This window comes from Telmatherina bonti (genome assembly GCF_933228915.1).
Source record: "Telmatherina bonti genome assembly, chromosome: 16".
NCBI lineage: Eukaryota > Metazoa > Chordata > Actinopteri > Atheriniformes > Telmatherinidae > Telmatherina > Telmatherina bonti.
In genome coordinates, this window is record NC_136614.1 from 35152480 (window position 1) to 35167381 (window position 14902).

The 14902-nt window shown below is 48.2% G+C and overlaps 1 protein-coding gene across 1 annotated transcript in view; it reads left to right on the forward strand.

Annotated features, from left to right (window-relative positions):
• Positions 1-14902, forward strand: part of cdk19 (cyclin dependent kinase 19) — a 67844-nt gene that overhangs the window by 45029 nt on the left and 7913 nt on the right. The window contains exons 5-11 of the mRNA XM_079255244.1: positions 3985-4042; positions 6239-6370; positions 7833-7976; positions 8051-8120; positions 8199-8271; positions 9634-9731; positions 9815-9893. Coding sequence (XP_079111370.1) covers positions 3985-4042; positions 6239-6370; positions 7833-7976; positions 8051-8120; positions 8199-8271; positions 9634-9731; positions 9815-9893 — 654 coding nt within the window. The remainder of the gene's footprint in view (positions 1-3984; positions 4043-6238; positions 6371-7832; positions 7977-8050; positions 8121-8198; positions 8272-9633; positions 9732-9814; positions 9894-14902) is intronic.

The following is a 14902-nucleotide window of genomic DNA, read 5'->3' on the forward strand; positions in this document are numbered from 1 at the left end:
TCACCTTCCTGAAGGTTAGATGTGTTTTTTCACAGGATCGATATAATCCATCGTGCATGTGCACATCAGCGATCACCTGACTGCTGGAAACAATGCAGGAGCTGCCAGACGAGGTTTACATCACCTCCGTTATTTCATAACATCGATGCTTCGCGGTGAAACTTTTTACTGGATAAACGATAACAGGCCTCCTGGTCAGCAGTTTTTCTCGCAGTAAGATTTACAACCAGAAATATAAATAAAACCTGAATAAATCTCGCCAAGCCAACTTTATTCCCAGTAGAAGATACCGCTTCATGGAAAATATGAGCTGATTGTGAATCTGATGCAGCAACACGTCTGTCAGCAGCCGGAACAGGAGCAACAGAAGTACTAACCAGAACCAACTGGAGGAGCGTTTGACAACTAACTGGGTTAACTGGTGCCAGCTCAGTCACATGACTGGGTATAAAAGGAGCATCCCAGAGAGGCAGAGTCTCTCAGATGGACAGAGCTTCACCAGTCTGAGACAAACTGGGTCCAAAAATGTGGAATTTCAGAAAAATAATTTTATAAATTATAATCTCATCAAAAGATTCAGAGAATCGGAAGGAGTCTCTGTGCGCATGGGATAAAGCTGGACGGTGGCAACCTTCTGGAATAAAAGCAGACATCATGATTCTACTGGAAACCAGTGCATGGACTCAGGAAGCTTCCAGAAACCAGTGTGAACCCAGTTCAGGCTGAAATCCACACATGCAGGTTAAAGCTCCATCATATGTGAAGAGGATCCAGAAACACGCCGTCTTCTCTGGACCAAAGCTCATTTAAAATGTTCTGAGTGGAAACCTGGATGAAGATGTGGAATAGTTTGTGGACAGCATGGACGGCGTGTCCGACTCGTTCCAGACGTGTTTCTGCATCAAACTGGTCGAACGTTTCCGTCATCGTTTCAGTGAGTTTGGTAGAAGTTAACCTAAAACCAGCCTGTGTGGTGAAGCGAGACGGTTTTCTGCAGAGCGGTTCTCCAACAGAACCGGCTCTGACTGTGAATCTGAGCTCGTTGCTTTGTGAGGAAAGATCTGGGAAATGAAACCAGAGCAGCGGAGAAACCAGCAGCTGCAAACAGAAGCTGTGTCCCAGATCCGTCACGGCGCCGCCTGACTGTGTGAGACGTTCGCAGTCAGACTGTGTTTCAGAGGCGGACGCCGTGGCTTCCTCATCACCTGTTCTATGGTTGACAGGCTCGCTCTGGATCTCCTGATGTGTCTCAGCTGTTCAGAGAAAGGTTGTTTTGCAAAGCGGCCATGTCTCTGAGGACTCAGTTCCCCGTCCTCAGTGGGACAGAGGATGTTCTCCCTCAGGCCCTGATCCATTTCTGAAACAAACCAGTTGTAAATAAACTTGAAGGACTGTCCCAGTTGGTATTTTTAGCTCTAACTGTAAACATCTGGAGCAGCTGCCGTTGTGTGGTCCATCAGCTGGGACGTTTCTATGATCATCACTCCTCCAGCCTTTCCCGGGACGCTTGTCTGTCTGCCGATCGCAGCGTCGTGTTGTGGCGGTGAATAATGCACCGCCTTATTAGTGCTGTTGCTATGGCAACGCGATGCATTTGCCAGGCAGATCTGAGGGTCGACGTTGGCTCAGCAGACTGTCTGACTGGAAGGAGACGATGCACGGCAAGCGGGCAGAAAGCCGAATGACGCTTTCCTGTATCTACACACACACACACACACACACATCAGCCCACAGCAGGAGAAATAACCATGGAGATCATCAGGAAACAGGTTTCTAGCTGAGACTTAACGTTCACCCCGTGGCCATCCCTAAAAACCAGAAACTCTTGAGTATGTCGATCCTGAGGGAAAATCTGGGTTTTCTGTTCCGGGTGAGGCTGGCCCTGACCGTTACCGTGGTAACCGGCTCCACCGGCAGGTTTCCTGTAGAGAAGCTTCTCCTCCACCTGAAGCAGCTGTCAGACATGGCTTGTTATTATGTAAAGAGGATTTTAGGAGCTCTGATAGACGATCTTTCATCTCCTGATCAACATCTCATCAAACTGAACTGTTTTCTGGTCCCTCAGATTCCCTAACCCCCCCACGTTTCCAACAGGTTGGAGAGACGATGGCGTGGGGAGTTCTGAGGAAAGTTCTCCACATGTCTGAAGCCAGAGCTCCATAAATAATCCAGCGGAGAGATCTGCTGTTTTTTCCCCTGTTGGAGCAGATGGTGTCTCCTCACCGTCCTCTTCCTCCTCCTGTCATGAAGGATTCAGTCTGTTTCAGGAAATCTTTTATCCTTCCACTAACATTTTAACCCACATGCTCCAGTTTGACTTCCACGTTAACAAGACAGTTCTCTCCCATGATGCATCTCTCTTCTTAGCAGCAGCATTTCCTTTTCCCAGAATTCCTCTTGGTGTTCCTTGTATGCTGCTATCAGACCCTCTTGCTCCAAGGGAGGGACGTCTTTTTAGATTCTGAGGCTAAAATGATGTAAAATGAATGTATGAACAGATAAAGCAGCATAAAGAGCAACCAGAAGTTTGTAGAAATAACACACATAGACCAGCAGTGAACAAGCCTTTTCTCATCTGCACATCATTCTCTCATGTCTGAAACACACACACACACACACACACACACTGTTTCCAAGTTTCCACTCCTCTTCTTGCTACAATATACAGTTGTGCTCATATGTCTTCATCCCCTTTCATTAAAGAAAAGCTGAATTTACAACAGTCACTCAAATAACTGGAGACTTAAAAAAGGAACAAGAACTAAAAATGTACAAAAATATAATTTAGTTATATAAGACCCTGTTTTTTCATTTAATTGAGTTGAAGAAAGTGAAAAAAAAAACCAAATGTGTCCTGGACAAATTAGAGACATTTCTGTTGAACAGTGGGACAAAATACCTGTCAACAGGTGCAGAAGTCTGACTGAGAGGAACAGAAAACACCTGACTGGAGCGGAAACATTAAAGCATTGTTCAACTAAATATTACTTTATGACTGATGTAATATGTAATAAATTATCTTATTTGTTTGCTTTTAAAAAAAATATTTCTATTGAACCAGAATTAGAAAATAATGTCATGATTTTTATATATATAAAAAAAATTATTATTACTTTAGTCAATTTAATCTTATTTTACAGGCAGCTGTTGTTTTTTTTTCCTTCTTTAATGAAAGGGTATGAATAAATATGAGCACAACTGTACCTGCTGTCCTCACTGCAGCACCTCCACCTCAGCTGCATCCCAAACATCTTCTTGGCTTTATTCCAGCCATAGAGGATCATTATTTTCCTGCTTTTCTCATCACTTGTTGATCTTTGGCTGCTCCTGATTGGACGTTACCGTCAGTTTAAGCTCTCTGATTGGTGGAAAGTCTGACAGGAAGTGTCTTCATCATCATGTCCAGGTGAAAATAGAGGTCTCTTAGCAACATGGTGGTGATGGTGATGAAGATGTGATAAATAATAGTGGATTTACCATCTAGAGTCTCTGAATAAACACTACATGTTGTGTCTGGACTGTAAACCTCCTGGATGGTAGAAACGCTGGAAAACCTCCGTAGACCAGTTTCAGCTACTCTTCTCAAAGACCAGCTCCAAAAGCATAGAAGAAGAAGAAGAAGAAGAAGACTATGGACACACCTGTGGAATCCTTCTCTAGAATCAGGTGATAGAAATCCTACAGGGAAGAAGATTTCTACTCCCAGACTGGATGATAGCAGCCATGTGTGTGTGTGTGTGTGTGTGACCTCATTCCAGATGTGTGTGCTTTGCTGACTTTTAGTTCTCTCTCACAAAATGGCTGACAGACCTGGTCATGCGCTTGCCGGGTTCAATATTCAATAGTTCAGTCTGGGTAAGCGATGGAGCTGCAGTGTGGGCGACACATTTCTGGGTTCGATCAGAAACGTTTTATTCATCCCAGAAATGTGTAAAGCGACCAGCTGGCGGTGCAAAACCTCATGTTTGTCTCTGTCTTCCACAGAAACCAGCAAACATCCTGGTGATGGGAGAAGGTCCTGAACGAGGGAGAGTCAAAATAGGTAAAAATCTGACTTTCTCTTGTGTGTTTAGTTTTCTGGAGGAGGATGAGGATGCTGACCTGTGTGTGCAGGGGGTCTTTAACAATTGGCCCCGATCAGTAGTTACATAACTGACTGAGGGACTGCTGAAGGGCAAAGTCTAATTTTAGACCCTGTGTTCCTGGTTATTGTTCCAGTACAACAACTGCTGCTGGTCTAAATGGTGCAGGTCAGAGTTCAGCGTCCTCCGTAAGAACATGATCAGGTTTATGGCCATTTTTGAGGCAGCATGAAGCAGCAGACACCGTATATTAAAGATGGACGGAGCCGTCGGCGGTGAAAAGTGAAGCCTATGTAGAAGTGCATAAAACTGCAGTTCCCCCTTCATCCACTACGGGCTGCAAAACAGAGCAAATCCCCATAGACTCCCATGTTAAAAAGACCAACTTCACAGCAGAAATAAACATGTTTACAGCAGAAATAAACATGTTTACAGCAGAAATAAACATGTTTACAGCAGAAATAAACATGTTTACAGCAGAAATAGACATGTTTACAGCAGAAATAAACATGTTTACAGCAGGAATAAACATGTTTACAGCAGAAATAAACATGTTTACAGCAGGAATAAACAAGTTTACAGCAGAAATAGACATGTTTACAGCAGAAATAAACATGTTTACAGCAGGAATAAACATGTTTACAGCAGAAATAAACATGTTTACAGCAGAAATAAACATGTTTACAGCAGGAATAAACATGTTTACAGCAGAAATAAACATGTTTACAGCAGAAATAAACATGTTTACAGCAGAATAAACATGTATACAGCCTGGTATAAAAAATCCATTTTAGGTTTATTAGGTCAGGTTTCCCTTTATGGCAACTGTCGGGGGAGTGAATTTTTTTCTAACTCGCCCGTTTTAAAGTAATTTAATCTGGAAGTTCGGCATATTTAGGGGCGTGTCCTTTCGATTGACCGGTTCCCGATCTCCCGCTTCAAGTAAGAAGAACGTAGAACAACCGCGGTTTTTAGCCGGTTAACAACGTGACTTAGCTTTAGCCCACTTACCTCCGTTAGCTGGTTAGCTCCTGTTATCTCCAGGTTAGCTCGGTTAGCTCTTAGCTACAGAAAGCTCGGAGTTCGCTCGATGTCAATCATCCACCATGACGCTCACAGCCCCCCTCTCAGCTCCACCTCTTTGCCCATATTTGTATTTTCCGGGCGAGACGACGCGCATGCCCCTGCCAAGATGGTGATGGTAGGAACCGCCCACCGAGCTTCAGTTCAGCTCTTCAGAAACCTACGGGTGACGTCACCGAGGCGCCGCCCATCTTTTATATACAGTCTATGAGTGGACACCAGGAAGCAGCAATGCTAATATGTAGCATAGAAGCAATGCTAACATGTAGCAAAGCAGGAACGCTAACATGTAACATAGCAACATGACAGGTAGAAACTCGGCTAAAAGACTCGACCAGCATCGGCATCCAAGCCAAACTCAGTTCAAACCCCAAACAGGAAACATGAGAACATCAGAGTCCACTTAGAACTTCTGGTCATTTCTCCACATAAACACGACGTCATGAAAGCAGAGACTCTGCTGGTTACAGAGACGTCTCCTGTACTCATTCCTACTGCTACTGTACTCATTATTAGTACTACTGTACTAATTTCTAGGTGACTTTAGCTGATATTCATCATTTCAGACGCGAGGCAGGAATAATCAGACTCATGAAGAAGAAGAGGTTAACAGAAACGTCTGTTGATGTTTTATTCAGGCATTTTCTGCGGAAACACAGAAATTCTCCTTTTTTATAGCAGATATGCAGAAGAACCTGACAGCTGTCGGTTTTCCACCCTGAGAAGTTCCAGCTGTAGTTCTGCAGGTTCTGCATGTTTTCCTGCTTCAGTGTTTCATCACCAGGCAGGTGAAGACCTTCCCAACAGTTTGGGGAACATTTGTGTTCCTGCCGGACCAGAACTTAATGCTGTTTGTGTTCCTAAATGAAGAACCCAACGTGGAACTGAACACCAAGCAACATAAACTCTGACCTAAAGACAATCACATCTGAGTCCTACTGCTATCAGTGCGTTTGGCCCTGGAGAAGCGTGTTTCTGGCGTGTGGCCCTGAATGCAGCCTTAGACAGGGGCCAGCCTTCATCCATCACGTCTCTCTGATAGAGCCTGTCTGTCTTCTGTGCACCCCCTGCAGCTGACATGGGTTTCGCCCGACTCTTCAACTCTCCCCTCAAGCCTCTGGCAGACCTGGACCCTGTGGTGGTCACCTTCTGGTACCGGGCCCCGGAACTGCTGCTGGGGGCCCGGCACTACACCAAAGCTATCGGTGAGTATGTGAGGATCAGCTGAAGGTCTGAGGCTGATTGGAGCAGTCTCTGAACCCATGGTGGCGGCTGAGCAGGTCTGGATGACCCCCAGCAGGCGTGTCCACCTGTTCATACCTGAACACAACCTGGAACATGAGGGATCCTGTCAGTGTGGCTCCTACACACCTTTACACCTGATGTGACTCAGAAACAGGATCAGATACAGTTCAGCAGTTCGACATTAACCCTTAAAACTCCAGGACAGTTTAAGCTCTCTGATTGGTGGAAGGTCTGACAGGAAGCGTCTTCGTCATCATGTCCAGGTGAAAATACAGGTCGCTTAGCAACACGGTAGTAAATGTAATAAATAATGGTCTTATGGTAGACTTATTGTAAAAAGCAGGGGTCCTCATGGGCTACAATCCTGCAGGTTTTCCATGTATCCCTGCTCCAACACACTTGACTAATCAGTCATTGTCCAGAACTTCATCAGCCGATAGATCCATTTAATGGAAGTCAGGTGTGTTGGAGCAGGGATACATGGAAAACCTGCAGGACAGCAGCCCTCTAGGACTGACTTTAGACCCTGCTGCTATAGTCTGGATAAACACGACTGTTGTGTCTGGACTGTAAACATCCTGGACGGGTAGAGTTTTAGCTTCCTGCAGAGAGGAAGCTAAAACTCATCGTGGATTTCACTTCGTGTGGATGTTTCATTTATTCATTTCAACCTGGCTCCTTTTAGCAACATTTTATTCTAATTTAATGTGACTTATATAATTGATATTACTGCTTCTAATGTTCTTTTAAAGTCTTTCTGTTCTAATATCCTTATGTATTTTAGAATTTTAGCATATTTTCCAGTGTTCATCAGAGTCCTCTGTGCCGGGTGGCAGGTTGGCCATGGCGGCGGCGGGCCCTTTAACGTCAGCGGCCTTTTGACTGGTGCATGTGCTGGTGCCCGTGCAGGTGCACGTACAGGTGCACGTGCTGGTGCCCGTGCAGCTGCGGTCTGGTCGACTCCTGCCGACGGCTCCTGTGCTCCTGCGTTTCCTTACCAGCCTCCGCTGTACTCAGCAACATGTCATTAGGTGTATGTGTGATGATTAACATGTGTGTTGGAAATGGGTGTGTGTGTGTGTGTGTGTGTGTGTAATGTCTGAGTGTGTGGGAAGGGCGCGGCTGATGGATTACTCTGTTGTGCTTTTATATCGTTTGAAGCACTTTGTGTTACATTTTATTGTCGGAAAAGTTCTTTATAAATAAAGTTTGATCTGATTTGATTCTGTAGATCACCTGAAGCGTAAAGTATCCATCCGCAGTTACACACTAGAACCTAGTGGTGATCTGGTGGAGTTAAAGGGTTAAATCACAACATCTGAGTCAGAACAAGGAGACTGAGAACGGGTTGATGAGTCAGGCAGGTGACTCTTCACCTGCTCCACAAACACTAAGAAATGTCCGAACCTGTGTCTGTTCCAGATATTTGGGCGATCGGCTGCATCTTCGCAGAGCTGCTAACGTCAGAGCCCATCTTTCACTGTCGTCAGGAAGACATAAAGACCAGTAACCCCTTCCATCACGACCAGCTGGACCGGATCTTCAGCGTCATGGGTTTCCCTGCAGGTGTGCACACAGAGGTCCTGACTTCTGCACCGCCTCAGTTCCAGTTCCACACCGTTTTCTCCTCTGCTCCACAGATAAAGACTGGGAGGACATCAGGAAGATGCCGGAGTATCCCACCCTGCAGAAGGATTTCCGGAGGACAACGTGAGTGTGATGATGTGAAGATCTGAGCTTCATCAGAGAGAACATGTGGAGCTGAGCGTGTGTGTTCTGGTCCGACAGGTACGCCAACAGCAGCTTGATCAAATACATGGAGAAGCATAAAGTCAAACCGGACAGCAAAGTTTTCCTCTTGGTATGAACACACACACACACACACACACGCACGCACGCACGCGCACACGCACACACACACACACACACACACGCACGCACGCACGCGCGCACACACACACACACACACACGCACACACACACACGCACACACACACACACACACTCTTTATCCTTCCATACACACTCATTTCCAGAACACTCACCTAAACTTGCTACATGAGCCACCCAGAACCAAACCATGTTCCAGGACCTGGATCACCAGAACCTTCTTACTGAAACACGAAGCCCAGAACTGATATGATGCCATAGAATCCCCATCAGAACCACCAAGGAGCCCGAAGTTTGGAACCAGATGGAAGAGTCAGAAATATGAAAAAAACTATGTCAGATATTTCTGCAAGGAGAGGAAAGGAGCACACATGGGACGTGTCCCGGTGCATCATGGGACGTGTCCCGGTGCATCATGGGACGTGTCCCGGTGCATCATGGGACGTGTCCCGGTGCATCATGGGACGTCTCCCGGTGCATCATGGGACGTGTCCCGGTGCATCATGGGACGTCTCCCGGTGCATCATGGGACGTGTCCCGGTGCATCATGGGACGTCTCCCGGTGCATCATGGGACGTGTCCCGGTGCATCATAGGACGTCTCCCGGTGCATCATGGGACGTGTCCCGGTGCATCATGGGACGTCTCCCGGTGCATCATGGGACGTGTCCCGGTGCATCATGGGACGTCTCCCGGTGCATCATGGGACGTGTCCCGGTGCATCATAGGACGTCTCCCGGTGCATCATGGGACGTGTCCCGGTGCATCATGGGACGTCTCCCAGTGCATCATGGGAAGGTGAGAGACAGGATCGGCTTTGTGAAGACAAACTGGGAGCTGGTTCTTCCCAGTCTGGAACCTTCCATGTCCGAAGATTGAGGCGAGAAGGAAAAGAGGAAGAATTGGATCCGTCCGATGGTCCTGATGGATCTTTTCATGGCTGCTTCATGAGGATTTGGTTCAGCTTTATTTAAACAGCAGCACTGTGACAACATCGTCTCAGGGAACTTCCCAGTATTACCAGTTCCAGCCAGTATCACAAGGTGAGAGTGGGAAGGAAGACCCTCCAGCAGAGCCCGGTTCAGGGAGGACGGTTCTACTGGTGCTGCTGGGTCTGGTTCTGGGTCAGTTGGGGTGGTGAGGACAGGAAAGAGACCACCATGATTTATCCGTAGAGCTTGTTGGATCCCAGCAGATCTGAGCTGCTGCCTCTCCGGGTTGCTCCCACAAAGTCCAGCACGTTTTCCTCCCAGACTTTCCTGGTTTTAGTCCAGCTGATGGTCAGGAGGTCTCCAGAGACTCAAACCGTTTCTAACTCTGTTTTCTGCCATCAGCTCCAGAAGCTCCTCACCATGGATCCCACCAAGCGGATCACATCCGAGCAGGCGCTGCAGGACCCCTACTTCCTGGAGGACCCGCTACCGACCACAGAGTGAGATCCTGGTTTCCACGGAGATCTTTTCCCACCTCCATGTTGCTGCAGAAAGTCCTGAACCTGATGGTTTTTCTCCGCAGTGTGTTTGCCGGCTGTCAGATCCCGTACCCAAAGCGGGAGTTTCTCAACGAAGACGAGGCAGAGGAGAAAACGGAGAAGGTGAGAATCCAGATCCAGGACATCCTTCTGTTGGTTCACTGGTTCTGGAAAACGTTTCTTTCAGGCACAATTCCTGGTTTTCCAGACTGTCTCCTCCTGTTGGTCCTGGTTTTCCAGACTGTCTCCTCCTGTTAGTCCTGGTTTTCCACTGTCTCCTCCTGTTAGTCCTGGTTTTCCAGACTGTGTCTCCTCCTGTTAGTCCTGGTTTTCCACTGTCTCCTCCTGTTAGTCCTGGTTTTCCAGACTGTGTCTCCTCCTGTTGGTCCTGGTTTTCCAGACTGTGTCTCCTCCTGTTAGTCCTGGTTTTCCAGACTGTGTCTCCTCCTGTTAGTCCTGGTTTTCCAGACTGTGTCTCCTCCTGTTGGTCCTGGTTTTCCAGACTGTCTCCTCCTGTTAGTCCTGGTTTTCCAGACTGTCTCCTCCTGTTGGTCCTGGTTTTCCAGACTGTCTCCTCCTGTTAGTCCTGGTTTTCCAGACTGTCTCCTCCTGTTGGTCCTGGTTTTCCAGACTGTCTCCTCCTGTTAGTCCTGGTTTTCCAGACTGTCTCCTCCTGTTAGTCCTGGTTTTCCAGACTGTGTCTCCTCCTGTTAGTCCTGGTTTTCCAGACTGTGTCTCCTCCTGTTGGTCCTGGTTTTCCAGACTGTGTCTCCTCCTGTTGGTCCTGGTTTTCCAGACTGTGTCTCCTCCTGTTGGTCCTGGTTTTCCAGACTGTGTCTCCTCCTGTTAGTCCTGGTTTTCCAGACTGTGTCTCCTCCCGTTAGTCCTGGTTTTCCAGACTGTCTCCTCCTGTTAGTCCTGGTTTTCCAGACTGTGTCTCCTCCTGTTAGTCCTGCTTTTCCAGACTGTGTCTCCTCCTGTTAGTCCTGCTTTTCCAGACTGTGTCTCCTCCTGTTAGTCCTGGTTTTCCAGACTGTGTCTCCTCCCGTTAGTCCTGGTTTTCCAGACTGTCTCCTCCCGTTAGTCTTGGTTTTCCAGACTGTGTCTCCTCCCATTAGTCCTGGTTTTCCAGACTGTGTCTCCTCCCGTTAGTCCCGGTTTTCCAGACTGTGTCTCCTCCTGTTAGTCCTGGTTTTCCAGACTGTGTCTCCTCCTGTTAGTCCTGCTTTTCCAGACTGTGTCTCCTCCCGTTAGTCCAGGTTTTCCAGACTGTGTCTCCTCCCGTTAGTCCAGGTTTTCCAGACTGTGTCTCCTCCCATTAGTCCTGGTTTTCCAGACTGTGTCTCCTCCCGTTAGTCCAGGTTTTCCAGACTGTGTCTCCTCCCGTTAGTCCAGGTTTTCCAGACTGTGTCTCCTCCCATTAGTCCTGGTTTTCCAGACTGTGTCTCCTCCCATTAGTCCTGGTTTTCCAGACTGTGTCTCCTCCTGTTAGTCCTGCTTTTCCAGACTGTGTCTCCTCCCATTAGTCCTGCTTTTCCAGACTGTGTCTCCTCCTGTTGGTCCTGGTTTTCCAGACTGTGTCTCCTCCTGTTAGTCCTGCTTTTCCAGACTGTGTCTCCTCCTGTTAGTCCTGCTTTTCCAGACTGTGTCTCCTCCCATTAGTCCTGGTTTTCCAGACTGTGTCTCCTCCTGTTAGTCCTGCTTTTCCAGACTGTGTCTCCTCCTGTTAGTCCTGGTTTTCCAGACTGTGTCTCCTCCTGTTAGTCCTGGTTTTCCAGACTGTGTCTTCTCCTGTTGGTCCTGGTTTTCCAGACTGTGTCTCCTCCTGTTAGTCCTGGTTTTCCAGACTGTGTCTCCTCCCATTAGTCCTGCTTTTCCAGACTGTGTCTCCTCCTGTTGGTCCTGGTTTTCCAGACTGTGTCTCCTCCCATTAGTCCTGCTTTTCCAGACTGTGTCTCCCCCTGTTAGTCCTGCTTTTCCAGACTGTGTCTCCTCCTGTTAGTCCTGGTTTTCCAGACTGTGTCTCCTCCTGTTGGTCCTGGTTTTCCAGACTGTGTCTCCTCCTGTTGGTCCTGGTTTTCCAGACTGTGTCTCCTCCTGTTAGTCCTGGTTTTCCAGACTGTGTCTCCTCCTGTTGGTCCTGGTTTTCCAGACTGTGTCTCCTCCTGTTGGTCCTGCTTTTCCAGACTGTGTCTCCTCCTGTTAGTCCTGCTTTTCCAGACTGTGTCTCCTCCCATTAGTCCTGCTTTTCCAGACTGTGTCTCCTCCCATTAGTCCTGGTTTTCCAGACTGTGTCTCCTCCTGTTAGTCCTGGTTTTCCAGACTGTGTCTCCTCCCGTTAGTCCTGGTTTTCCAGACTGTGTCTCCTCCCGTTAGTCCTGGTTTTCCAGACTGTGTCTCCTCCCGTTAGTCCTGGTTTTCCAGACTGTGTCTCCTCCTGTTAGTCCTGGTTTTCCAGACTGTGTCTCCTCCTCTTAGTCTTGGTTTTCCAGACTGTGTCTCCTCCTGTTAGTCCTGGTTTTCCAGACTGTGTCTCCTCCTGTTAGTCCTGCTTTTCCAGACTGTGTCTCCTCCCATTAGTCCTGGTTTTCCAGACTGTGTCTCCTCCTGTTAGTCCTGCTTTTCCAGACTGTGTCTCCTCCCGTTAGTCCTGCTTTTCCAGACTGTGTCTCCTCCCGTTAGTCCTGGTTTTCCAGACTGTGTCTCCTCCCGTTAGTCCTGGTTTTCCAGACTGTGTCTCCTCCCATTAGTCCTGCTTTTCCAGACTGTGTCTCCTCCTGTTGGTCCTGGTTTTCCAGACTGTGTCTCCTCCTGTTAGTCCTGCTTTTCCAGACTGTGTCTCCTCCTGTTAGTCCTGCTTTTCCAGACTGTGTCTCCTCCCATTAGTCCTGGTTTTCCAGACTGTGTCTCCTCCTGTTAGTCCTGCTTTTCCAGACTGTGTCTCCTCCTGTTAGTCCTGGTTTTCCAGACTGTGTCACCTCCTGTTAGTCCTGGTTTTCCAGACTGTGTCTTCTCCTGTTGGTCCTGGTTTTCCAGACTGTGTCTCCTCCTGTTAGTCCTGGTTTTCCAGACTGTGTCTCCTCCCATTAGTCCTGCTTTTCCAGACTGTGTCTCCTCCTGTTGGTCCTGGTTTTCCAGACTGTGTCTCCTCCCATTAGTCCTGCTTTTCCAGACTGTGTCTCCCCCTGTTAGTCCTGCTTTTCCAGACTGTGTCTCCTCCTGTTAGTCCTGGTTTTCCAGACTGTGTCTCCTCCTGTTGGTCCTGGTTTTCCAGACTGTGTCTCCTCCTGTTGGTCCTGGTTTTCCAGACTGTGTCTCCTCCTGTTAGTCCTGGTTTTCCAGACTGTGTCTCCTCCTGTTGGTCCTGGTTTTCCAGACTGTGTCTCCTCCCATTAGTCCTGCTTTTCCAGACTGTGTCTCCTCCCATTAGTCCTGGTTTTCCAGACTGTGTCTCCTCCTGTTGGTCCTGGTTTTCCAGACTGTGTCTCCTCCTGTTAGTCCTGGTTTTCCAGACTGTGTCTCCTCCTGTTAGTCCTGGTTTTCCAGACTGTGTCTCCTCCTGTTAGTCCTGCTTTTCCAGACTGTGTCTCCTCCCATTAGTCCTGCTTTTCCAGACTGTGTCTCCTCCTGTTAGTCCTGCTTTTCCAGACTGTGTCTCCTCCCATTAGTCCTGCTTTTCCAGACTGTGTCTCCTCCCATTAGTCCTGGTTTTCCAGACTGTGTCTCCTCCCGTTAGTCCTGGTTTTCCAGACTGTGTCTCCTCCCGTTAGTCCTGGTTTTCCAGACTGTGTCTCCTCCTGTTAGTCCTGGTTTTCCAGACTGTGTCTCCTCCTGTTAGTCCTGCTTTTCCAGACTGTGTCTCCTCCCATTAGTCCTGGTTTTCCAGACTGTGTCTCCTCCCATTAGTCCTGCTTTTCCAGACTGTGTCTCCTCCCATTAGTCCTGGTTTTCCAGACTGTGTCTCCTCCCGTTAGTCCTGGTTTTCCAGACTGTGTCTCCTCCCGTTAGTCCTGGTTTTCCAGACTGTGTCTCCTCCCGTTAGTCCTGGTTTTCCAGACTGTGTCTCCTCCCGTTAGTCCTGGTTTTCCAGACTGTGTCTCCTCCCGTTAGTCCTGGTTTTCCAGACTGTGTCTCCTCCCGTTAGTCCTGGTTTTCCAGACTGTGTCTCCTCCTGTTAGTCCTGGTTTTCCACTGTCTCCTCCTGTTAGTCCTGCTTTTCCAGACTGTGTCTCCTCCTGTTAGTCCTGGTTTTCCAGACTGTGTCTCCTCCTGTTGGTCCTGGTTTTCCAGACTGTGTCTCCTCCTGTTAGTCCTGGTTTTCCAGACTGTGTCTCCTCCCGTTAGTCCTGGTTTTCCAGACTGTGTCTCCTCCTGTTAGTCCTGGTTTTCCAGACTGTGTCTCCTCCTGTTAGTCTTGGTTTTCCAGACTGTGTCTCCTCCTGTTAGTCCTGGTTTTCCAGACTGTGTCTCCTCCTGTTAGTCCTGCTTTTCCAGACTGTGTCTCCTCCCATTAGTCCTGGTTTTCCAGACTGTGTCTCCTCCTGTTAGTCCTGCTTTTCCAGACTGTGTCTCCTCCCATTAGTCCTGCTTTTCCAGACTGTGTCTCCTCCCGTTAGTCCTGGTTTTCCAGACTGTGTCTCCTCCTGTTAGTCCTGGTTTTCCAGACTGTGTCTCCTCCCGTTAGTCCTGGTTTTCCAGACTGTGTCTCCTCCTGTTAGTCCTGGTTTTCCAGACTGTGTCTCCTCCTGTTAGTCCTGGTTTTCCAGACTGTGTCTCCTCCCGTTAGTCCTGGTTTTCCAGACTGTGTCTCCTCCTGTTAGTCCTGGTTTTCCAGACTGTGTCTCCTCCTGTTAGTCTTGGTTTTCCAGACTGTGTCTCCTCCTGTTAGTCCTGGTTTTCCAGACTGTGTCTCCTCCTGTTAGTCCTGCTTTTCCAGACTGTCTCCTCCTGTTAGTCCTGGTTTTCCAGACTGTGTCTCCTCCCGTTAGTCCTGGTTTTCCAGACTGTGTCTCCTCCTGTTAGTCCTGGTTTTCCAGACTGTGTCTCCTCCTGTTAGTCCTGCTTTTCCAGACTGTGTCTCCTCCCGTTAGTCCTGGTTTTCCAGACTGTGTCTCCTCCCATTAGTCCTGGTT